The sequence below is a fragment of the Botryllus schlosseri genome, chromosome 12 (assembly GCF_051294905.1).
Source record: "Botryllus schlosseri isolate E-star chromosome 12, Bs_hap1, whole genome shotgun sequence".
Taxonomy (NCBI): Eukaryota; Metazoa; Chordata; class Ascidiacea; order Stolidobranchia; family Styelidae; genus Botryllus; species Botryllus schlosseri.
In genome coordinates this window covers 2001374-2025857 of record NC_137247.1, presented here as the reverse complement: position 1 = coordinate 2025857, position 24484 = coordinate 2001374, and the positions used below count along the sequence as shown (strand labels likewise).

General features: G+C 40.2%; 3 protein-coding genes and 1 non-coding gene across 10 annotated transcripts in view; 1 reads left to right on the top strand and 3 right to left on the bottom strand.

The window, feature by feature from the left end:
• The window catches only part of LOC145452899 (uncharacterized), a 268123-nt gene that overhangs the window by 152429 nt on the left and 91210 nt on the right, over positions 1 to 24484 (bottom strand). The gene's annotated exons all lie outside the window — the stretch shown is intronic.
• Positions 1 to 24484, top strand: part of LOC145452910 (transcription initiation protein SPT3 homolog) — a 130775-nt gene that overhangs the window by 32371 nt on the left and 73920 nt on the right. The gene's annotated exons all lie outside the window — the stretch shown is intronic.
• Positions 1 to 24484, bottom strand: part of LOC145452900 (uncharacterized) — a 77973-nt gene that overhangs the window by 7220 nt on the left and 46269 nt on the right. For 4 of the 7 annotated variants that reach the window (XM_080331035.1, XM_080331031.1, XM_080331029.1 and 1 more), the window contains exons 2-6: positions 19912 to 20576; positions 16204 to 16435; positions 15084 to 15239; positions 9972 to 10076; positions 7960 to 8076 (exon numbers count right to left, since the gene is read on the bottom strand). In XM_080331035.1, the coding sequence (XP_080187161.1) occupies positions 7960 to 8076; positions 9972 to 10076; positions 15084 to 15239; positions 16204 to 16435; positions 19912 to 20576 (1275 nt within the window). The remainder of the gene's footprint in view (positions 1 to 7959; positions 8077 to 9971; positions 10077 to 15083; positions 15240 to 16203; positions 16436 to 19911; positions 20577 to 24484) is intronic. The other 3 variants (XM_080331032.1, XM_080331030.1, XM_080331033.1) reach the window with 3 other exon arrangements.
• Trnam-cau (transfer RNA methionine (anticodon CAU)) lies at positions 617 to 689 on the bottom strand. The gene has a single exon. It is a non-coding gene; the product is annotated as a tRNA-Met (tRNA).

Below are 24484 nucleotides of genomic sequence, written 5' to 3'. Positions count from 1 at the left end.
GTCGGAAGCCGTTTCATCGAAGGAGCCGTATTTATCATATATATTGAATGGTCAATGTCCATCCACGGTAACGTCACAATTAAGGATGGATGAGGTCATGTATTTAAGAAACAAGTTTTAAAGGGCCATGCTTTAAACATGTGTTTTAAATTTTTTTGGCAACATTAATTGCATCACAATATCGAAGTATCCCAATAGCAAACCGCTATGCATTGCGGACGTATATCATTGGGAATATATACTTAGAAATATAAAGTTCTGGTTGTTCGTCAAACACTAACGAATGGAGCCAAAAATAATGCTCCGAGTGGGGATCGACCTCACGAACTTGACACTCACGAGCTGCCTTCTGCGCCACCTAGGACGCGCGGTTTGCTTATGATCGGAAATATATCCATAGAAATATCAAGGTCTGGTTATTCCTCAAACAGTAACCAATAGGGTCAAAAATAATGCCCTGAGCGACGATGGTACTCATGACCTTGAGATTACGAGACTCACGCGCTGCCTACTGCGCAATCGAGACCGCGCGGTTGGGTTATAATAATGGTTATAACCATACAAATACCAAGTGCTTGTTATTCGTTGAAACAGGAACGAATCGGGCCGAAAATAATGCCCAGAGTGAGGATCGAACTCACGACCTTGAGATTATGAGACTCACGCGCTGCCTACTGCGCCATCGGGGCCGTGCGGTTTGATGCAATAGCGACCACAAAAACCGTAGTATTGATCCAGACCAACAAGGATTTCGACTGCACCACGCTGGCCGTGACAATGACTTTACCATACCCGCAACGCATCTGCCAGCTACACTAAAGAACGGCGGTTTTCGCAACAGATGGCCAGAGCCACATGTCAAGTTTGGAAGGATTTCGCAGCGGGATGTCTCATCGCAACTGTTTGATGCCAACAATGAACTTCGCTTCTCCGTGTCAAAAGATCGCCAATTTAAAGCTATAGTTTGGATAAGGTCGGTTGGAAATATTGGACGACTATTTTAGAATTCAGTTCAGCATAATTTAACACTATTATCAGATCAATACACCACAAGATGGTACTAAAATAAAAAGATAGGAAGGTGTCAAAACGACTAGTATTCTTTGAAATCATGATAAAATATTGCAACATACGCAATGACAAAATTGAAGCGCGTTTTTGAAGCGAATCTTAAACCAGAGGCTAGACCACCACCACGCTCGCCAAATACTTAAATATCGACAAAAACGCGCAACTCGACATCTCGTGCAACTGCTGAAACAGCAGATTCTCGTCTACCGTTTCTGGGTTACATTACTGGCGCGTGATTTTACAACGTTTGAATATGTATGAAATATTGTTCCTCTTGGAATGATAATAGTAAGGGCCTGAAGAAACAAGCGCCGGTTGTAATCTCATTAAACTAAATTCCGGAATAACACATCTTCTAAGGAATCCGGTAATGTCTTGTTATGTCTATTTAGGCACTTATTTCCCTATATTTCGTTTCGGTAAATCACTTCCTTTTACTCTAATATTCCTATGTTGATACAGATACATATTAGTATTATTGTTTCTGCAAATTGTGAAAACATTAGCATGCTAAAACCGCTTGGGTTGCATAACAAGGTAGTAGGTACCCCTTTATCCATTCAATATTGCTTGTAAGCGATGTCTGGTAAAACACACTGTAGTTTTCACGGAACGGGTTTCCTGGAGGTACAGACAGACACTCAATATCCAATTGAACAATACATTCGCATTGAAATAAATTTCGTGCTGGTGACGTCATATTTTGTGTTACGATTGTTGATATACGCTGTTCTTTTGAATTCTCTACTAGTTGCTGACGATTACCCCTGACGAGTGTCAGCCGAAAATATGCGGGTTCATTTCAATATGAATATACCATTAAAATGTATTTTTGCAGAAAGTTATCACCGTGCGCGGTTGAATCTCGGATCAAATCTTACGAGTGATTTAATCGCATTGCGACGTTACGTGGACGGCATTTCATTACAGCGAATCAAGCCAGACGCGGAGTTGTGAATTAAAACAATGCGAATCCGTCTGGTGTGCCCCGAGGCCTCTCATAATTCGTCGGAAAATCCGTCTGTATGAGACCGCATTTGTATTTTGCGGAATCTTTTCTCGCAAGTAAGATAACTTCGCTTCTAACTATGTTGTAACTCACGTACATTAGCGGTGCGTGTGCTACTCGACCGCGCGGTACGCCGGTTAGACCGTGGATTCCCGCAGTTGCGCAATGCGCGAGGCACACACAGCTCGTCTGGTATTGAAAGTCACGTTTGCAAAAAAAACCAAGAGCTTGAGAATTTCATATTTACTTAGACCTCAAACCAGCATAGTTGCGTTCTAGCGATTATTAGAAGTCAACCACTTTCAAGGGTCCTTACAGCACCTCATTATAAGAACGTTACGAATGAGGTAGCTTTCACCAACTAGTATCTTATATAAAATCTCAAATCAAGGTCATAACATGAATTGTAATGTCTCCTACCAACAAGACACTCGATTGTGTTACTCGTAATCGTGGATCCCTTTTAGAATATTGCATACGTCGATGCCGAAATTCACAGAGCATTTTCCAAATCACGATTCTGCAGTTTAGGCGGGCTTGTGTCAAGCCGAAACACAGCTGCTAATCGCAACATTGCCTAATAAAAATTCAAACTCTTTTTGTCAGTCATGTGCCTGCAAATCCAGTGACGGGACTCCGGAATATAGACAGATGGGTTTATTTTGGTCGGTCGGACGTTGAAAGATGACATGAGCGATTAAAGAACTCGTTAATCTGTTACTGGTTGGGCGGAATCACGATCGCCCCAGTGCCTAGATACGCGAGGATACATATAATTAGATATCAAGATATCCCCGCTAGGCACCGTGTGTAACTCTGTGTGAATCAAGGCAGTTAAATAGTTATTTTGTCGAGTGTAGGGCAGGACACAATGATTCGAGTACTAAATATTAATCTATAATTAATTTTAATCAGTCTGTATACCTGGGATGCATACCTCGATTGGTCGTGTCACAGCATACGAAACATGTACTTCAGTGGTTCTCAACCTTTTTTTAGACACGCCCCCCTTTTTGAGAGTGAAAAATTTCGCGCCCCCCTTATCGTCATATCACAAAATCCAACTGAGATGCTAGCAACCCCAACAGATTGTTTGGTGGTATGGACGGTTATGAATGTTGATGAGAGAATAAAAATATATGAAATTGAGTCTATATAGAGAGAAACACGCGTGCACTATAGGTAAATCGCGCGTAGCGCGAAATATTTTTTCAGGTGACCGCTTTTTCGCGCCCCCCCTTCAGATGTTTCACGCCCCCCAAGGGGGGCGAGCCCCCCAGGTTGAGAATCCCTGATGTACTACAAAGTTACTCACGTTAGTGGAAATGACATCTGTGAAGGCGTGATCAATCCACGGCATTGTCACAAAGTGCAATGAAATAGGTATGGTCGAAACAATACCAAACAATCGTTAATGTGATATAGAACTGGGATACTATTCATTGTATAATTGTGTCTATTGATAAAAGGTACATATTTGAACTCTTCACGTTATTCAAATTCATACTATTGTGACTCGGGTGCTCGATTCCGCCCAGCCCTAATCTGGACCAATGGCAGCGTGGGGTTATTGCTAATCTTCTTTTACAAGCCAGGTCTTCAAGTTGCGAGCAGTCAAGATATCGCTGCGCCGTCGCCGGAATCATTGGAATATATTTCATCGTTTGTTTTCAAACAGACATGTCTTTTGAACGCGGCGGCAACTTGACCTCTGAGCATCGCTGGCAGTTATTTGACCCGGTTCAGTTGTTGTTACTGTGATGCCACGCGGAGGGTCACTTTCCCGCGGGTTTCGGATTCATACAGCTAATGTAGAGTAGGTAACGACGGACGGTTCCGTAATTGAGGCGTCCATTTAACCTGGAAACATTTGCTCTGTCCGTATATGTGAGTGGTTCTAATCGAACTTGAAATGGTTCTATGCTTTCATTTCGACTCTCGTCTAAAATCTGGTTTCCTAAAAATGCTACAGCAGAAATGTGCTGTGCGAAACGAGCCAAGATTGGTGTACACTGTGCAGACATTTGAAATTCTCGTGCTTGCGAGGATAAACTCTGATTCGATATGAACTGAGATTCATCTTAGTTTTATTTCCTTCTGACCAGGAATTTCAGACAATGTCCAAGTATTTGCGCCGTCAGTGATTCTAATTCTATTATAATTTGAAAAATAAATGTACAGGGGACAGCTATAAGTCTGATTCTAATATAATTTGAAAAAGCTTGAAATTTTCTACTTGTTTTATTTTCATGTAAACTTAAGCGTTGGATACGCCTTGCAATGAGGTCGCGTGCGTATTGAGCTAGTGGCTGGGAGCCTTTGCGACCGTGACTACCCTATGGTGGAATACAGACGAATGATGCTATTGATATGAAAAGCTAAACTGACATCTTAAATAGGAACCACACACTACGTACATTTACATAAGCAGTTTCTTGTTGCAGGAGTATTTGCTTGTATAAGGTGTTAATCGCATATAAGACTAGGTGCAATTCTATTAAAATTGAGTAGTGAGAGATGATACTCTCCAGTACTGAAATCGTACGCTCCTTGCCACTAGGAGTTAATTTATCAGTATTTCCAGTGTGGGAGCATTGAAACCTCGATTGGCCGTATCGCAGCATACGAACGAAACTTGTAGTACAAAGCTACGTAGCCTAAGTTAGCAGATTTGACATATCTGTGAAGTCGTGGTTAGCCAACAGGATTCTCACAGGGTGCAACGAAAAAGGTATGGTAAAAAATACCAAATTAACTTCATGTGATGTAAAACTGGCATAATATTCTTTGTAATCGCATAAACTGTACATATCTGGACTTGATGTTGGCAGCCCCAGACGCACATAAGCATGAATGTTCAGTGTGTTCCTTGGTTTATTAAACATTTACAAGATGGAATGGTGTCTGTAGGGACAGAATAGCGTGTTATATACGATTTCCGTGCAAAGTTTAGCTTCTAGAATCACTGCATGGCGAATATTACTCGGAATATGCCATGTCACGGCTGGTACTCCCGGATCTCGAGAGTTTATGAATATTTCTCGAATTGTAGTATCCGCATGGGAATCGTTTTTACGCGTCGTTCCATCTGCCAGATTTATTGACGGCCGATCACGTGATAAGGATAACTGTTTGCAAAAAGTCACGTTTTCCACGTAACTCAGTTTCGATTTGCGATGGCGGTTCGTTTATCTTCCCGCATACATTTCTGAGATGTCTCAAAATGCTTCTAACTAGAGTAGGATTGTCCAAGTTTGCAATGAAGCGTCTCTGTAATTCATGTTTGGTGTCAATAGTGTCTCGATGTGGCAATGTGAGGCTTTTTAAAGTACTCAAACTGTAACGTTTCACAAACGTGTTACTAATAGTTTACTTCTGGCTTAGAATAAATTCAATATGAATATACTAATCAATTGTATATTGAATTTCTGTACCTCCAATGGAATGAACTCTATATTTGCGCGCTAAAATCTGAAAATACTGAAGTCTTTTGCGCTGTTTGGTCGTCACATTATTCAATTACGTGCATGCGCTAGTGCGCAAGCACACAGCACCGTGTATTCGCTTTGATCTTACAGCAGCAGTACACCGAAAGATACTGTAGCGTGGAAAATCGTGTTCGCCTGAATAGAAATAACGCATTGCGCGAATAACCTCGCGCGTAATTGAGAAAACAGGGGGATCCGATTGATCGACTCAGTGTGCGGCCCTAGAACGACTAAAACATGAATTTGTCTTACGGTATACAGCAACGAAAACGGTGGTTCTCAACCTTTTTTGTCTTCGCCTACCCCTTTTGGGCCGTCTGCAACCCCTGTGGACCCCCCATTTTAATTCAAATTTAGCTCATTTATCGCGCAACCGTCATCTGTCTTGTGAAAATATTAACTGTAGGCTACTGATAAACAAAACCAAAATCACTTTATCCAACTTCATATTTTTCCACAAAACCCAAAAGACATCTCGAACAGCAATATGTTTGCATCAGTAACCTCTCAACAATTTGGCAATGAAAATGAGTTTGCGCGGTGGGATATTTCATCCCCGACAACCATTGTGATGATGTGACACCTGAAGTTTTAGTAGTTATGAAGACAAATTACCTCGTGATTTCTCTTATTGCAAATAAATTACAAATCAGATTATCATTCATTTTGCAAATTGAAAGGTTTCGCGGACCCCCTTAAAATTCTGCGCGGAACCCTGGTTGAGAACCACTGAACCATAATCGTAAATATTACAATATTTTTAGACAAAATCACTAAACTGATGATCTGAGATACACACCGCTTTCACAACTTTGGACGTAAACATTACGTAAAAATTCATTTCCATCAGCATGCTAGATTTCACAACTTTTAGAAGTAAGAATTAAATAAAAACCTTAACAATGTGTGTTGTAACAGATTTGATATGACACCGTTCACAAAAATGCTATAAGCTGGTTAAGCCTATCAATTCCGCAGTTGAATTGACAGAAAATGCTAGTTTTATATCACGCGACAACTTGAAAACCTGCATAATTCGTTTATAATATATTGAGATTTATCCAGATATATTTCATAATCCTCTGAGCCACAGCAAGCTACGCTTCGCTGCCATCTTTATTGCTCAGTACTGCTGTAAAACAGCAAAGCCGAAACATTGATAATTGATAGCATATAGGGTGGCTTGTAAACGAGATATTTTGATTGATGCAGTGTGCCAGCTCCGCGATTGATGGATGTGTTGAAATATCGAGAGCGCTGCGCTGGCTAGGCCCGTTGCAAAATATTGTAATCTGGATGTTACGCTCCGTATGGTCGGCATTGAATTTCGCGAGATAGACTACGCCGACATGCCCGCGGAGTTTAGACGGTGATCGCTGAAGCGTTCCGAGTGAACTTGATGTAATAACATTTTAGCGATGCGTTTCGTTTTGCTATGAGGATCACGTAAACTGAGTACGTATGGTAAGCGCGAAATGAATGTTTATAAGGCGACCAGTGTGTACGTATCTTAGTTACATCGCCCGCGCGGTTTTAAAACTACTCCAAGTCGTTTCGACGCCTTCCTATCTTGTCATTGTATCGCAGTCTTGAGGTGTTTTGAAATGATGAAAATATTAGCAAACTGATACCTGTCTTATCATTATTTATTATTAAAATCATGTGATAGTATTTATAACTAAGAATCTATTTTGTACCAAAAATTAGTTAAGTTCATCAGCCTACACGAGATAATTGATTAATTGTGTAAAGCACTGCAAAACATTGACAATAGTAAGCAAACAGTCTTGAAATTATATACGGCGTCTTGGCACGACAACGAAATCGATAAAATGTCGTAAAATATTTCAGTAAGCAAATAAGTATCAAAGGATGTTCTTTCGCTGTGCAATACGTGAAACGATTTGGCACAATGATTTGCTCGAATACGAATCTACTATTAATTCTAATGATTCGATTTGCCCTGAAAAATATGATTTTCTCGAAAATGGGGTGGTACACGAAAATATTACCCCGGACCCACTACAACCTTGGTATATATCTCTATTTTAATCGAGTTAGTTGGTTGCTTCAATCCATGGGAACGATTATGAACCAGTAAGTACCGTGGCCATGGTATAGCTTGCCTTTTAACACTGCTAAGGCGCTGAACAGAGCTACTACCAGTGTTTAGTTGATTACATTGCCAAAATGATATGGCAGCTTCATTCTTGCCAAGTGGGACAGGCTTCAATCGCATAATATTCGCGTTTATTTTGTTATGAATGAATTGTTCAATCGTATTTTGAAGTTCTGTACCAAAAAGGTCCAGAAAAGACTTCGAATGTACCGGGGCCTTGTCAGTATACTGTTTTAAAAACGATCAAAATAATATTTAAATCATGCACACACCTCCAAAGTTAATACCTGACGTTTGGTAACTCGGATTTCTGCGGATCGATTCGAAATGCGATAAGGAATCGGAGAATAACACGCTTTTATGATCGTCTGCGTTCTTTATACGTTGACCTGAAAACGAGGGAGTATTTTGCTGACAACAGAATGCCGATAAAGAGTTATGCGAGTGTGTTGTATGGGAAAATAACGGTATCATATCTGCGCAACATTATCACAAATCGATGACTCCCATACACTTCCTTGCATTATTATATTAAAAATCGCTTATCGAGGATAAACCCGTTCGGCCCACGTTTTCACATCGCGGAAGGAACAATTTTTCTGCGAAATCTGCATTGCAGTGTAAGAGGGTTTAGAGCTGGGAACAATAATTGGAGTATTCCTATCCGAATCGAATAATAATTCTAATGATTCGAGTCGAATAGTGAGACATGATGATATTCAGAGTACTAAAAATATTCGCCCCTTAGAGTTAATTTATCGACGAGAATTATAGTTTCAATGATATTTCCCACTGTGGAAAGTTGTGAACCTGGATTGGCCGTATCGCATCATACGAAACATGTAGTATACAAAGCCACGAACGTTACTGGAAATGACATTCACAACAAAGCGTGATCGATCCACGGCATTCAATGACAATGACACAGGTATAGTTGAAAAAGACAAAATAATCGTTATGGCGTAGAACTGGGGTATATTTTTGTATGGTCGCAAGTATGGTAGGTACATATTAGAACAGGGGACGGCAACTTTCTCGGTCGGCGGCCCGGATATGAGGAAATGAATACTCGGCCGTCCGGATTCCTGAATAGATACATTAAACGCGTACTTAACCGCATATACAAAAAGTAATCGTATTTAATATCAATTTTAAGTTTGAAGCATAGAAACCAAAACTGTATTCAAAAACGCAATGTATTTCAATTGCTGTGGAAGTCAATGAGACATCTGTGGTCGATCAAAATTGTGAACATGCCCTTTGAATACTGGCTGCATGTTGAACACACGGAGAACAAAGAACTAAAGAATAACTAAAAATCACTATTATTTGTGTTCGAAAAATGACTGAATAACCTACAGTCACTATAATTTGACGTAATAAGCAAGTAGTGGGGGATTGCGGCAGACTGCGGCCGCGGGCCACGTAATCATGTACGACGGGAAACTCTCTGCAGGCCGCTCAAAATCACGCCGCGGGCCGTATGTTGCCCGTCCCTGTATTAGAGCTTCCGACCTCATCCATACTGTTGTAACGTCAGGAGTGATATATCATCTACATTGTGAACACTCTAATGTTGCCTAGTAGGCAATAGTTGTGTCAAATTATGGATATTCTGTCACAGTTAATTGAAATTCCAAAACTGGAATATTTTACTGCTACTTATGAATGATGGTCATGGCCAATACTAATAATAATCAGCTAAAAGAGTATGTATTTCCACCGTGTACCAGCACTCCTTATGTACGGGTGTGAATATGCAGCCACGGCACACGAAAGCAGAACTTACTTCAGACTAATACCGCGGTAATAATCGAGTACAGAATTTTAAAGCATGTATCATTGCACGTAGGCACGTATATGATCCTGACCTCGGCATGATTCTGAGTTAGGGCGGTTCTGTTTGGGCCCGTTGGGTGTTGATACATATTTGTCTCGCTAAGAGTCTACACCAGTGGTTCTCAACCTGGGGGCGTGAAAGCATCTGAAGGGGGCGCGAAGAAGCGATTAACTGAAAAAAATTCGCGCTCTGCGAGATTTACCTCTGTTTCAAGCGTGTTTCTCTATATATTGACCGAATTTCATATTTTTGAATTCTCTCATCAACAGTCATAACCTTCCATGCCATCAAACAATCTGTTGGGGTAGCTAGCATTCCGGTTGGATTTTGTTATATGATGACAAGGGGGGCGCAAATTTTTTCAGTATCATAAAGGGGGCGTGTCTAAAAAGGTTGAGAACCACTGGTCTACACTGTACGTACAGTCGTTAGGTTAGGACTTACGCCTGGGTTCTCTAGGCCCGTCCACGGTGACTTTAATAGCTCTTTGATACGTGGCAACTTGCGGCGGGTTCGTGAACACTGTGATCGTCAAGTTGAAGCTTTTTCCTGAAATAAAATCATCAGAGATGAAGTACCACTGTACAGTGTAAAAACATGGGTCGATAATAGGTGTATTCAGCAGGTTTGCATCGTAGCGTGGGGAATTTGTGTGGTATTCATGGTGTTTTTCGATGGCAGTGGTAATTTACACAAGGCCTTTATTCTTCATTTTGATCCCGCATCTGCCGAATGGTAGCACGGCTCTATTCTATACTTTTTTAAGACACCGCGTACGCGTATTAGATGGCGGGGAGGAGCCCATATTAGCCTTTAACACTTGGAAAAGGATCCTGGATTCGACCTCGGTAGGACTCGAACCCACAACCTTGTAATTGTGCTATCACACCCTTGCAACAGTTCTTATGGAGACATATGCCAGGGGTAGGTGTGTACTGTGTATAGTGAGTTGATTTCGTGTCTCACCTTTGTGGAATTTGATTGGGGTGGCATGCTTCTTTGGGAACCCTAGATGTCTAATTGGACTAATTAGAACGAAATGCTGGTATTTTAAATATTCTAATCTAATTTGTGACATGTTTCTATATGCTCCCATTTCAATTCTAATCGAATTTGTGCACAGTGCTAAACTAGTCAAGCTCGGCGTACAGACGTTTGCCATTCTCGTGCTCGTGAGAATGTACCCTGATTGTTACGTACTGAACTCGATTATTGTTTTATCTCTTTCTAATGAGGATCTAGACTCAATGTACGAGTTGTCAGTAATGTCAGTAAACCTAATCAGTTTCTAACTTGAAAAAGGAGAAGCTATAATTTTAATTCTAATCCAATTTTGAGAAGCTGAACATTTTATAGCTGTCCAACCCGTGGAAAGAAGAAATTTTGGCGGAGTCCTAGTATCAGTGGTAGCGCAACTAAGGAGGATGTCATACTAAGCCATTTGGCATTTGGATACAATCGTCAGTTAATCGCAGCCGTCCAGCCGTGATATTCTCACGTACCAGACTCCCAACGGGAGGTTTCGCTTGACAATGTACCAGACACGATCTCCTGGCAGTTTGGCTGTGGACGACTCGAGGGAAATACATTACGAAGAATCCATCCGTGCTTTATGATGGATATGACCGATATAGATGATGCTATCTTCGTATAGGAAAGGGAAATACCGAAATTCCATAGCGTCTGGCTGTACGTAGTTCGAGATGCAGTTATGCAATTGCACCGTTTTGATAAAATCTTTACGGTTCGATAAGCAGTAATGACATTTTATGGCCCGCTGGTAATATATCTCGAACTTTTTTTAGGCATTTCCCACTTGTATATATCTCAAAATGCAATCAGATTGCTAACGACCCAACTGATAGTTTGATGGCATGGAAGGTTATGACTGTTAATAAGAGAATTCTCAGATTCACGCCCCCCTCGTTGGAGAACCACAGAATTAGAACCAAATGACGGTATTCAAATTCTAATCTAATTTGTGACACGTTTCTATGCTATCATTTTAATTCTAATTTCGAGTTTTCTTGTAAATGCTACAGAACTGAATAGTGATAAACGAGCCACGCTCGCTGTACAGACATTTCTTGTGCTCTAATTTCATATGAACTGAACCTGATATTGGTTCTGGCCTATTCGTCCTAATCCGGGATTGATTTCAATCTCAAAATTTTCTTGTTGTCTCTGGTTTAAGACGCATGCCCACTATAGGGCTGCTCGAAAACAATTTTATATGTGCTAAATATGTGCTCGAAAACCGTTCCGCGCCCAATCTGGCTCAATTCCAACAAGGTGGGGAGCTACGGAACTTCGAAAATGTTGAATTTATTACAAATTCAAGTCGTTTTCTTCTTCACATTTTATTGTCAACCACGTGTGAAGTTGTCTAAAATAAGGATGCATCACAATTTTTGCTCACTCCCAACCGGTGGAAGAGACGTTATTGCAGGTAAGACTGTTGGATTTGCAAAAATATGACTGACGGTGGGTAATCCCAGAATTATTAATGAAACACTCAAGTAACTTCACTTCTACCGGTTGAAATCGCGTCATATCTGCATCGTTTTTGTGGAGAATTCAAAAATTTAATGGGATTGGTAGTACATTAACATTTGAATAAAAAAAGATATTAAATTCAAAATTTTCAAGGTCTAGTAGCTTCGTGTCTACTAATTCGAAATGAGTTGCGAGCATAGTTTTTTTGCAACCTAACAATTTTATTAAATAGCCGCATAAATTTGAAAAGCAAAAGTTATTTTTGAACATCCCCAATGCTCGTTACTCATGCCATGACAATAATAAGAACAATATCAATCCTGAAATTCAAGGTCACCTAAACGCGGGAAATTGGGAATACCAATTGAATCTCGCCTATTTTCGCAGTGGCATTCCAAGATTAACAGAGATTCCTGTTCTGATAATGACTCAGCGATGCGATATGAATATTGAAAAAGCCAGCGTCGTCCCGCAGGAAGAGATACGATGCAAAGCCAGATAACGCGATTAGAGGGACCGGAAAACATGTAAAGCACGTTTCTTTTCCTGGTTTTAGGGAGATTACCGCGGATAAAATCTGTGCAATTGCGATTGTTCCATCTACGCAATGGAGTTACCTTAGGTTGACGAATATGCTCGTGATGATGACAGGGTTTAACATCCAGAAAACAGCCATCTTTTCCAACTTAAAATTAGAATTAGTATTATAGATACACAGTTGTTTATCCGAATTAATATAGAATTGGAATTACCGTTTTACAGTTTTTTTAATTACATTAGAATTAGAAATACTGAATTATCGAAAACTTGGACATCGAATGAAGTTCAGTTCATACCAAATCAGCGGTCATTCTCACCATCAGACGTGTACACTGTGCAGCGTGCAGTGTGCATGTACATTGTACAAACTAACAATTTAGTTAGTTGGCGGTCAACTACCTAACGGTTTTTTGAGTTGTTCTAGTTGCGTATTTTGAAAAGTGAGTAGTTCTACTTCTAGTTCTACTTGCGTATTTTGAATAGTGAGTAGTTCTAGTTCTAGTTCTAGTTGCATATTTTGAGAAGTGAGTAGTTCTAGTTCTGGTTGCGCATTTTAAAAAGTGAGTAGTTCTAGTTCTAGTTGCGGGTTTTGAAATGTGAACATTTTCAGTTCTAGGTCTAGTTGCGAGCCTTAAAAAGTCAGTAGCTCTAGTTCTAGTTATACTTGCTTATTTTGAACAGTGAGTAGTTCCAGTTTTAGTTTCAGTTATTGATTTTGAAAAGTGAGTAGTTCTAGTTCTTGTTTCAGTTGTTGATTTCAAAAGGGAGTAGTTCTAGTTCTACTTGTAGCGGCTGGTTTTTCGTATTCGGAAGTAATTCTAGTTCTAGTTGTGGATTTTGAAAAATAAGTAGTTCTACATCTAGTTGCAGTTGCTGGTTTTAAACAATGAGCAGTTCTTCTTCTAGTTGTGGTTGCTCGTTTTGAAAACTGAGTAGTTTTAGTTCCAGTTCTAGTTGTGGGTTTTGAAAACTGAGTAGTTCTAGTTCTAGTTGTTGCTGGTTTTGAAAGGTGAGTATCTGTAGTTCTAGAACTAGGACTTTGCGAGTTGCTTAATCGAGTAGCTCTGGTTCCGGTTCTACTTGCGCGCTTTCAGAATCCCAGAGTTTGTACAAGACTGCTGAACGTAAACGCAACAGCGCAAGGTCGCCCAAAACTTCCAGAACTGCCGGATGACGAAATTAACAAAAGCGATACGAGCGTTCAGGGGGCCTATCATGCGCTATAATCTTTCTAATTTCCTGCAATTCAGGTCTTGTCGACTGTGCAAAAATGTCTTTCTTAGCTATTGATGAAGTAGACAATATTTCGTGTTTTGAAAAGCGCGTGTTGTTATTATTTTTGCGTTGCCCGACTCAGCAGTTTGTTCTCCCTCTAGTGCTTTTGTAAATGTTAGGGCTGGTTCCTGAGTGAGTCGATTCTCAATCAGGTATTAGGCTTCTAGGAGAGTTGATTATTCAAGTATCCATCTCCCTCATTATGATGCCATCAAGCTATGAATAATGTGAAAAGTTCAAATAGATGCACCTTTTATACGACAACAAATGATAACACGCCAGTTCTACATCATAATAAGTAAATATGATTTGGTATATTTTCGACCATACCTACTACATTTCACTTTATGACAATGCTGTCGGTTGATCACGACGGATGTTATTTCCGCTAACGCGCGTACCTTTGTACTAAATGTTTCGTAAGCTGCGATAGACCAATCGAGGTTTCAAGGCTTTAACAGAGGAAAATCGTATCGAAACTATAATTTTCGTTGATGAATTCACTCTCATTCGAAAGTAATGTATATTTTCATTACTCAAAACCCTATTTCTCTCTACTGGTCTCGAATCATTGGAATTAGTACTCGATTCAGGTTCGCGCGTCCACGTCGTTCAAATATCATATGATCGACCGAAAAGATCATCGCTCCATCAAATATGCCGGACCTGATGTGTGAAACAGTATCCCGCGGGCTATCCGACAGTCGACGAGCATGTCCACATTCAAGTCGAAATACAAGCAATTACTACTCAAATAATATTAGTCCATCCTCAAAATTACCGGACCACGATCTGACCTATCGATCTCGCCTTCCATGACATGCCACCCCATTTTTGTCGCTTGCTTTTTCTATACTATCTTCTTTACTTTTCATTCAGTGTGCATGCCTCCTCTTTACATCGCCTAGGCCAAGGTGGGTGTGCGATTTCATAGACTACTCCAAGTCGCTTCGACACCTTCCTATTTTTCATTGCATCGCATTTATGTGGTGCATTGAACTGAAAAAATTGCTAATAAAACCAATGATGATGATGAGTACTCGTATTATTGTGCTCAGCCATACTAGTTGTGTAATACATAATGTCGAATGAAATTAAGTTTGCTATGGAAAGAGATTAGAATGACATCCTAAACCTCCAAGAAACGCGATTAGGGATAAAGTTCACTTGTGGTTTCATACTGAGGCGTAGGCTATAACGCCCGCGTTTCGTGTCGGGCAGATTTCAAAGCGCACGACTGCATACCTCGTCCGCTTCTGCCTAAAAACCGTAGATCATTGAATCGTGAAACGTTGCTCTTCATAACGGCGGTCGCGTTTCGCAGCTCGGCCGAACAGTTCTCGTCGTTACCCGCCATCACCGTGACCTGCGTGCCGTCGGGTATCTCGGATAACGCCACGACTAGAAAATACAAGGCTTTTCGAAGAGACTCTTGGAGGTACAATTGAATAATATATTCATATAAAATTCATATAAAATTCATATAAAATATTTATTTTCGGATGATACTACTCAAGGGTAATCCTCAGCAACTAGTCGAGAGTCGAAAATAACATTGTATATCAACAATTGTATCGCCATATTTTCGGGTTCGTTTCAATAGGAACATGGTACTCGAAGTTGTGGTGGCGCTAATCACGTTGGAACAATCCAAATAAGTGGTTCGTAAGTTGGGGTCTTACAAGCCTCATAGATTACATGGGGAAGTCTAGGGGGTTCGCGGGGGGTCAAGACATAAACCCGACTCATACAGTAGAAGTTTCACCTTTTCAATGGGTGAAAACGTCTTAAGCACACCAATCCGTAAGAAGGTGTAGACCAGATTTGGCTAGATTGCAAGTGGTAGCTGTGATCTCCGAGAAGTTTGAAAATTTCAAATTTATTATGAAAAATATGGAATATAAATTTCAAATTTTACTGTCTACCGCATGATATTGTTACGTTATCTAAAAGAACGATGCTTAACAATTTTTGCTCACTTCAACCCGCAGAAGCGAAGTTATTGGACTTGAAAAAATAGCCTGGACGGTGGGTAATCCTAGAATTAATATTAAAAAAATAAATAAAACCTTCGATTTTACGGGTTGGAATTGCGTCTAATTTGTTTTGAATCAGTTTTGTAGACAACACAACTATTTCATAAGGTTGACATTAAAGTTTGAATGAAGAAAATTTCTAATTGTCTTTATAATAAATTCAGAATTTTCAAAGTTCTGTGCAGTGCACATATACCAGTTGGAATCGAGCCAAATTTAGTTTGTAGCCTTTTTGTAGGCTACCTAACAATTTATTTAGTGAATCCCCGGAATCCGGTAAAAAAGTAATTTTGAACAACCCTAATGTACCCTAGTGAGTAGATACTTACTTTTAAAAGGCGTCGGTAGTGATTTGTTAACCCTCCAATGTTGCGGGAGCTGCGTGCAGAGAAAGTTAGGACTGTCGGTCTTGATCAACTCTCCCGAATGATCGTTGATCATATCGACCACGTGTCGGCTGGGCGCTGTTTGATGGGGCGATGTGTGTTGGCCGTAACCCACAGCTAACGTAGGACCGGCTGTGGTCATCTTTCTCTCGGTTGGCGAATCTTGACCTCTCTGCTGCCAAAACAGAAATGTACGTTTGATCAGCGCGAGAGCACGTACTGCTTAGCTCGAAGGCATCTATGCTAGCATGATAGCGGAAGTTGGACGAATCGACAATTCTCAGCATTTTCTAAATCAGATTCGAACTACAATTATACCGGCATAAATTATTCTAAATTAGAGTATAATTACAACTACAGGAGTCTGAGAAGCTTCGAAATTGATTTAAATCCGGAATTAGAAATGAATACAACAAAAATCAAATTCTTTTCATATAAAATCCGAATTATAGCTATACTTTTTCACTAAACTAGACTAGAATTACATCTGCTATAGGCTACAGTTTTTTTTTACAAATTAGAATAGAATTAGAATTATAACTACACCTAATTACCAAATTAGATTAAAATGACACTAATTAGTGAATTCGGAAAAGCTTGCAAATTCAATTAAATTCGGGATTAAAAAGAGCTACACCAAAAATCAAGTACAATTCATATCAAATCAGGATAATAGCTGGACAGTTTTTTCATAGAATTATAGTTACTGGACTACACAATTTTTATTTTCAAATTAGATTAGAATTAGAATTAGAATTATACCTACGCGGTGTTTTTCCCAATTAGATTACAATTAGAATTACCGAATTCGCGAAAACTTGGAAATTGATTCGGGTTCAGTTCACGTCGAATCAGAGTTAGAATCAGAGTTCGGGAGATGTCTGTACACAGTGTACAGCAGGCTTGGTCTGTTTCGCACTATAAAGTTCTCCTGTAGGATTTCCAGGAAAAGCAGTAATAAGATTATGATTTAAGTTGGAACATAGAAACATTTCAAAGATTAGATAAGACTACCGACATTTCGCTGTAATTAGTCTACTTCTAGATTCCAAGTCTGGGGAACGCGGGGATGCAATACGTAAACATTATTCAAAGCTCAACCGCACTGTGTTCGATAACTTGATGCACAAATTACATAAACGGAATGCACGAAAGTACGTATCGTAAGCAGATTTTATGCATGTATTACGCATTCCTATTGCTTTCCGCAGCCCACACCCCCAACACGCCCATCCGTAGCGTTCACGATCACCGCGCGCGTTGGCATTCTTCATTTTGTATTCAGCTACTTGAAGACGCAACTTCCCTCCCCTCAGACAGTTAAATTATTAATGCTGATCATATTTGGGCCGGAGACTTGTCTGGGATTTGCGTCATCCCTACCTCATCACCCCGCTACAGGACGTGATCGCCGTTGGTCAGATACGGTGTTATATATGACTGGACACAACGATGCGAGTATTTTAATGAGAGATGATATTTTAGAGTACTGAAAATACACGCCCCTGCCCAGTGTTAATGCATCAACAAACATTATAGTTTCGATGCAATTTTCCAGTCTGGAATCCTTGAAATCTTGATTAGTCGTATTACAGCATACGGAACATGTAGTACAATTTACAAAGCTACGCATGTTAGTGTAAATGACACATCTGCGAAGTCATGATCAACACTCAGCATTTTCACATGCAATGATATGGGCATGGTCGGAAAAATACCAAATAATATTTATGCGATGTATAGGACTGCCGGTATATTTTTTGTGGCCACATAAAAGGTACATATTTGAACTTTGGATATCATTCGTCATACCCAACTAGCTGGATCTTGAACTATGATACTCTCTCATATTCAGTTCGAATGTTGTAAGTTGATACCACAAATGTGTAACATACTCTACACATTTTACAGTACACCATTGATGCGCGCTGACGAATTACACGATCCCGCATCGCGTTGACTATTAGCAAGGGTTTGGGGGAGATGAAAAGCGTTAATCCGCAATTGCGGGCTGCCGCAAGCTCTTATATTGAACCGTAAGCCGTCGTCTAACCACGGGATCAGAGAGCAATTACCTAGTCTGCTATCGAAAGGAGGAGCTGCTTCGGTAGACGGTCGATCGGACCGCAGTCGACATGAGAAGGTTAATTCATCGTATCATGAATTATAAATGAGCGTCTGGCGTGTTTCTATGATCTTGATGGCCGCGAGAATTCAAGGAAAATAATATTTACCACGCTCTTCCGTACGGGTAAGGGGTTTCGGTCAAATAAACACGAAACGGTTTTATCAAAATTAGCGAATCGCTGCTGTAGAATGCGCATGGAGCGAGCGTGAGCTTGCGAATATTTGCATAATGCCTTTATAAGCAGCAGCATCAATGACGCCTGGGGTTTTTATTTGCGCTACTGTATATTCCATTCCATAACCTAACATAACTATTCATTTATACTAATCTCGCAAAGTATATAGTAGTAAGCTAGAAGATAATATTATAAAGTACCATTAATTACAAGATATATTCATTCTGCTCTGTCTTATAGTCATTGGGCCATTACAGTCATACTTGTACAGTAGGGCTGTTCAAAAATAACCTTTTTTCCTGAATCTTGCTGATTACTTGACTAAATGGTTAGGTTGCCTTAAAAAACGACGCACACCAAATATGAATTCATTCCAACCAATATTCGCGGATTTCGTAGAGTTTGAAAATTTTGAATTTGCCTAAAAATGCAAAACAATTTTTTTTTCAAATTTTCCTTCCAACCTTATGAATTTATTGCGCTGTCTTCAAAAACGATGGAAAACAAATTTGACTCAATTCCAAGCTGCAGAAGCGGAGTTATTCAAGTTTTTTGATGATAATTCTGGGATGATCCACCAATCAAGGATAATCCCAGAATTATCAAAGTAAAACTGATATAACTACGCTTCTACGGCTTCGAATTGAGTCAAATTTGTTTGGCATCGTTTTTGAAGACAGCGCAACAATTTAATGGGGTTGGCAGAAAAATTCGACAAAATTTTTTTTTTGCATTTTTAGGCAAATTCAAAATTTTCAAACTCTACGAAATCCGCGAATATTGGTTGGAATGAATTCATATTTGGTGTGCGTCGTTTTTTAAAGCAACCTAACGATTTAATCAAGTAATCAGCAAGATTCAGGAAAAAAGGTTATTTTTGAACAGCCCTATTGTACAGCTTTGATGATTCTAGCTGTCTAATTAGTGAATTAGTGAATTAATTTATCAAATAAATCTATGCTCCTATTTTGATTTTATTCTATTTTCTAGGTTAACTGAAAATGTTACAGGGGAACTGTGCTTACAGTGAGAAACGGGTCAAGCTTGCTGTGCAGACACTTGCTAAAATCTGATTTGCTGTTGTGTTTATTCCTAATTTGTAATATAATTCAATATCCAAGTTTTGCGGATTCAGTAATTCTAATCTATTTTGGAAAAGCAGAAAATCCTCTAGCTTTGCAACTGTGGTATGTTCAGTACAAACTGTATCCAACACCAGCACTGTCGTTTGCGATCAGAAAACTATCATTTTTTTTGCGGATTTTGTAGCTATATCTAATTAAAATAGGACGATACTGATGCAATTCCAATTCTAATCCAAGATACAATACAGGTGAATTTCACTTACGTGTGTTTCCAGATTGGCTCTCAAATTCGTTTCTTCGATCAAACTATACTCTAGCGACCGCTCGGGATGCGCTGCCCGTTGCTGACCCTTATTCCAGTTGTGCTGATGGTGATAGGAACCCCTCCTCTGTAACGCGTTGTCGGGCGCAAATTCGCGGGAATATTGCACCGGGGTCACGTCGCTGTGGCGTCTGTGAGCCACGGCGTCTGTTCGATTGTAATATCCGTTCGCCTGGGCGTGGTATGAATGTGTTGGGTAGTATGTAGTCCTGTCCGGGTCTGGAGAAGTTGTGGCTGAAGAAGCGGACAATTGCTTCGTACACGCAGCCCGGTCCCTGTTGTAATACTGTTGCGATTCGCCCTTAAAAGGACCCTTATAGCAATGTCGTTCTTGTCTTTTTGAGAAGAATGAACGATCTTCAGGTATATCTACGATGTTGGGCGAACAAGGCACGCTGCTGTTTGAATAGTTTTTCACGGGTCTTGATATGTTGTCCCCAGTCACTTCGAAGTACGAATACTGTTGTTTTTGTTCATCGATAGCGCCGCACGGCGCCCCTTCAGAGCCTTTAGGCCTAAAGCTGGACGCTGAGCTAGTGGAGAAATGTCGCGACGGCGAAGCCAATGTTTTGGCCTCGATATCCTGAGGAGACTGGAACGGGTGATCTGGAAACGGAAGGATAGAATCATTTGTTGATACGCAGTGGGATGATTAAGATTTTGCGAGTAAGGCTTATCAAATGATGCTTACACGTAGGGCCGTCGGATTTATGACATCAATATAATTCTGAGTTAGGTTACACCCCTTTGGGTGCGGAATCCGCACTGCGGATACACAATGAAAATCCTTCACAACACGATGTCAAGGTCCTTTTCTATGAGTATTCGCCGTACGCTGTGTGTGTACTGTACGTACAATACAGAGAACAACCGATGGCTTCCAAAGGTTTAAAGCCACACGCAATCACATCGTGATAGAAAATCACGTTTACCACCCAAAGTATCAAACTCTCTCAGAATGTTGTGCGCGTTTATATCTACATTTTCTTAATTCCTACTTAAAACCGTTGATTTAAAATGAACCGACGACATCGCGTGATACCCAGTAGGCTAGCCATTGTTCATAAGCATCAGACTAGCCTATAAATAGACGATCACTTCAGAGGCCAGACAGTGTCTAATAAGTGTGCAGCTAATACGCTATGTGCGATGGCCTCGGGCGATACGTATGCTCTATGCTACGAAAACTGAGGTTGCGTCAATGCAAAGTGGTTGTACCTGTTGCGGCCGTACACCAAGTTGTGTATTTGAGCTGGAGATATGGAAATTAATCCTCAACAATTAGGTGATATATATCATTGACATGGAAAACGAAGGTTTGAAATGAAATCGGTCCGCCTGACACTTGCTTGCAAATTCACAATGCTCCAGCCTGACAAGACATGGGACTAGTACCGTACACCAGTATAAATGATGTGGAAAGTCCAAACATGTCTCTTTTATGCTATCACAAAGACTATAATGCCAGTTTTTCCACACGATAAAGATTAGTTTGTATTATCTAACCATACCGATTTCATTGCACTTTGTGACAATGCTGTAAGTTGATCATGCAGTATGTCATTTCTACTAACGAGTGAAGCTTTGTAGTACATGTTTCCTATGCAACGACACGACCAGTCGAGCTTTACAGCCTTCAACAGTGAAAAATAGTATCGAAATTATAATTCTTATTGGTAAATCCACTCTTGATTGAGATTGGAGTACTCATTCATTATACCCAGCCCTGCTAATGACATGCATGCAGTTCAGGTTTGTACAGTGTACAATATTGTACAATATACATGCATGTATAAGAACTAAAACAAACGGTAAATATACATTTCAAGTCAAGCAGGCGGCAGTCACTAAACTGCATTCAGATTATTTGCTATATACGCAGCTTCATCATAACCCAAACTATAACGATTACCGCGTATCATTGATATCATAATTGTCGTAAAACTAAACGAGTGAATTCACAAACAAAAAGCTTGGCGGTTATTATGTTTACGGGTCAAGACGGAGATGCCAGCGAAAAGAATGCAACGTATGCAAAACTAGGTTTGTTCGGTTTGCTTGGTATTCGCGGGTCGTGTATCTGGTAACAGAGCACAAAGCGACGAAAACAAGGCATGGTAGAAAATATCTTGTTGTACTAACGTGTAGAATATTTGCGTTTTGATGTGTTTGCGATGTACTTGTGTAGAGTGAACTCGGGGCTTTCCTGAGATGTCAAAACACAACGGCTTCAAAACCGCAATCACCCCATTATACCGTGACCACGATAATACAGAAATAGAAGCGGTTTTGCGGACAGTAAAATAACGTATTTATAGACGGGTCTAAGAGATGGTCTGTGGCGAGATAAAATTGCGTGTAAGTTGGTTAGCTTTTCGTGTCTGTCATACGGAAACAAGACATGGCGATTGAATTTGTTCCTAAAAATTTTGCCACCGGCGGGCATCGCCATCCGTTATCGTGAATACAGTGTGACTGAGAACAATGATTTGTTCTAAGGCTGAAATATACGCCCGCTTCCACTAAGAGTTAATTTATCAACGAGAATTATATTATGATAGTTTTTTCCCACTTGAACACTCCATTTGTCGTAGCACAGCACCCATAACATGTAAAGCTACGCGTAAAGCTACGCGTGTGAGTGGAAATAACATTTCTGCAGTGATGGTCAACCCAGAGCCTTGTCACAAAGTGCAATGAAATAGATATAGTCGAAAAATTACGTTTATGTGATGTACAACTGGCATTATTTGATGTGTTGTTATGACATCTTAAGAAATGATATTCAAATACTCAACTGGACGCTTACTACTCGATTTTGACAGGCCCTAGAATACAGAAGACTTCCTTTGGACAATTGCTGAAAACCAGTAAATCCCGACTATATATTAAGCTATACCGATACACCATTGATGTATATTGTATATTCCTGGCACTGCATCTCCAGCAATCTATCACGCTGTCACAAAACGGAGGCGCCACAAGCCGCGTTTACGCGGCGTCGAGTTTTGTTGCTTTAACGCGCGCTCTGATATACTTTGCATTCTACCTGACACCGCATGTTCGCGTTAAATGTTTAGTTAACGGGGTGAACGCGATGCGACAGTCGCCGTCCGAAGATAGCAACTTTTTTAAGGACACTGCCTATCGCGCAACTTTAGTTACCGCAAACAGATCATTAAAAGCTTCTTCCCTCCAAATATTGACACTGTCGATTTGCGTCAAGGCATGGCTTCGAGCTGGTCCTGTAGCGGGTCAAACAATGCTACTTACTATTCCTCATGCAAACACGCCTTTGTGGCCATTACAATGATTCAGCATTTGCAAACTTTCATAGAATGAATCCACTCGCGAGATATCGTATGAGTTCATGGATATGAAGGTAATGAGAGTCGGTTGTATTAGGGACCGACGCTGTGTACAGTATTTCGATGGCAATCTGACAATCGTGCAGTATATCCACCCAATTAAAGTCAGGCGGGGCCTAACGAGGCCACGAGTCAAGATACAACAAAACGGTACGATTAAATTTTATATCATGTAGGGAAATTCCGTATATTAAATGTACGAATCCCTGTCCCCGGAAATAAACAATGCTTCCAAATTTTGCGGTTTAAAATATTACATTGATCTTAAGCGACATCTTCGCCCTGATTATTCACAATGTCATGTCGGTGACGTCATGTTAGGCGACACGATTGTTGATATGCAATGTTCTTTCCAATTCTCTACTAGTTGCTGATGATTACCCCTGACGAGTGTCAGCCGAAATATTCGGGTATGTTACAATACGAATATATTATTCAATCGTATACTGAAATTCTGTGCGTCAAAGAAGCTCTTTTATAAAGTTATATGATGCGAATTCTCTGCAATAACTCCTATAGACTTGTGATGACGTAAGCGACAATATCACGACTTTACTAAATATACTAGTAATAATAAGGAGCATATCCAGTCAGAACTCGATATTACCGGTCCAGATTGCCACTAACTGGCAAATGGACTTGGCCTGTCGAATATGACAGGGCACAATGAATCGGGTCCAGTATACTGGGAGACGATTATTCGAGAACTGGAAAGATACAGAGAGTTAATTTATCAACAAAAATAAATAGTCGATACTATTTTCCTCTATGGGAAGCTGTAAACCTAGATTGGTAGTATCGCTGCACACGAAACATGCAGTACAAGCTACACGCACGTTTGTGGAAATAACATTTATTTTGGGAAGTCTTCATCAGCCCACAGCATAGTCGTTTTATAATCAGAGGTTATCAGCGACGTGGTGCTCACGTAATTTTGCTAACTTGTACCGCTTACTCAAACGATTATGATGATAGAATACTTTTATTTCTCAAGTTTCAATTTTAAGGCATAAAACTAAGCCTTCGTCCCCTTATCAAGCTCGACACAAATTTTCACCCCCCTCCACTATCTACCGATCAAAAAACGAGAACATACCAACGGGAAATGTATGCTTCTAACTATGATCGCCGGCGAATTGACTAAAA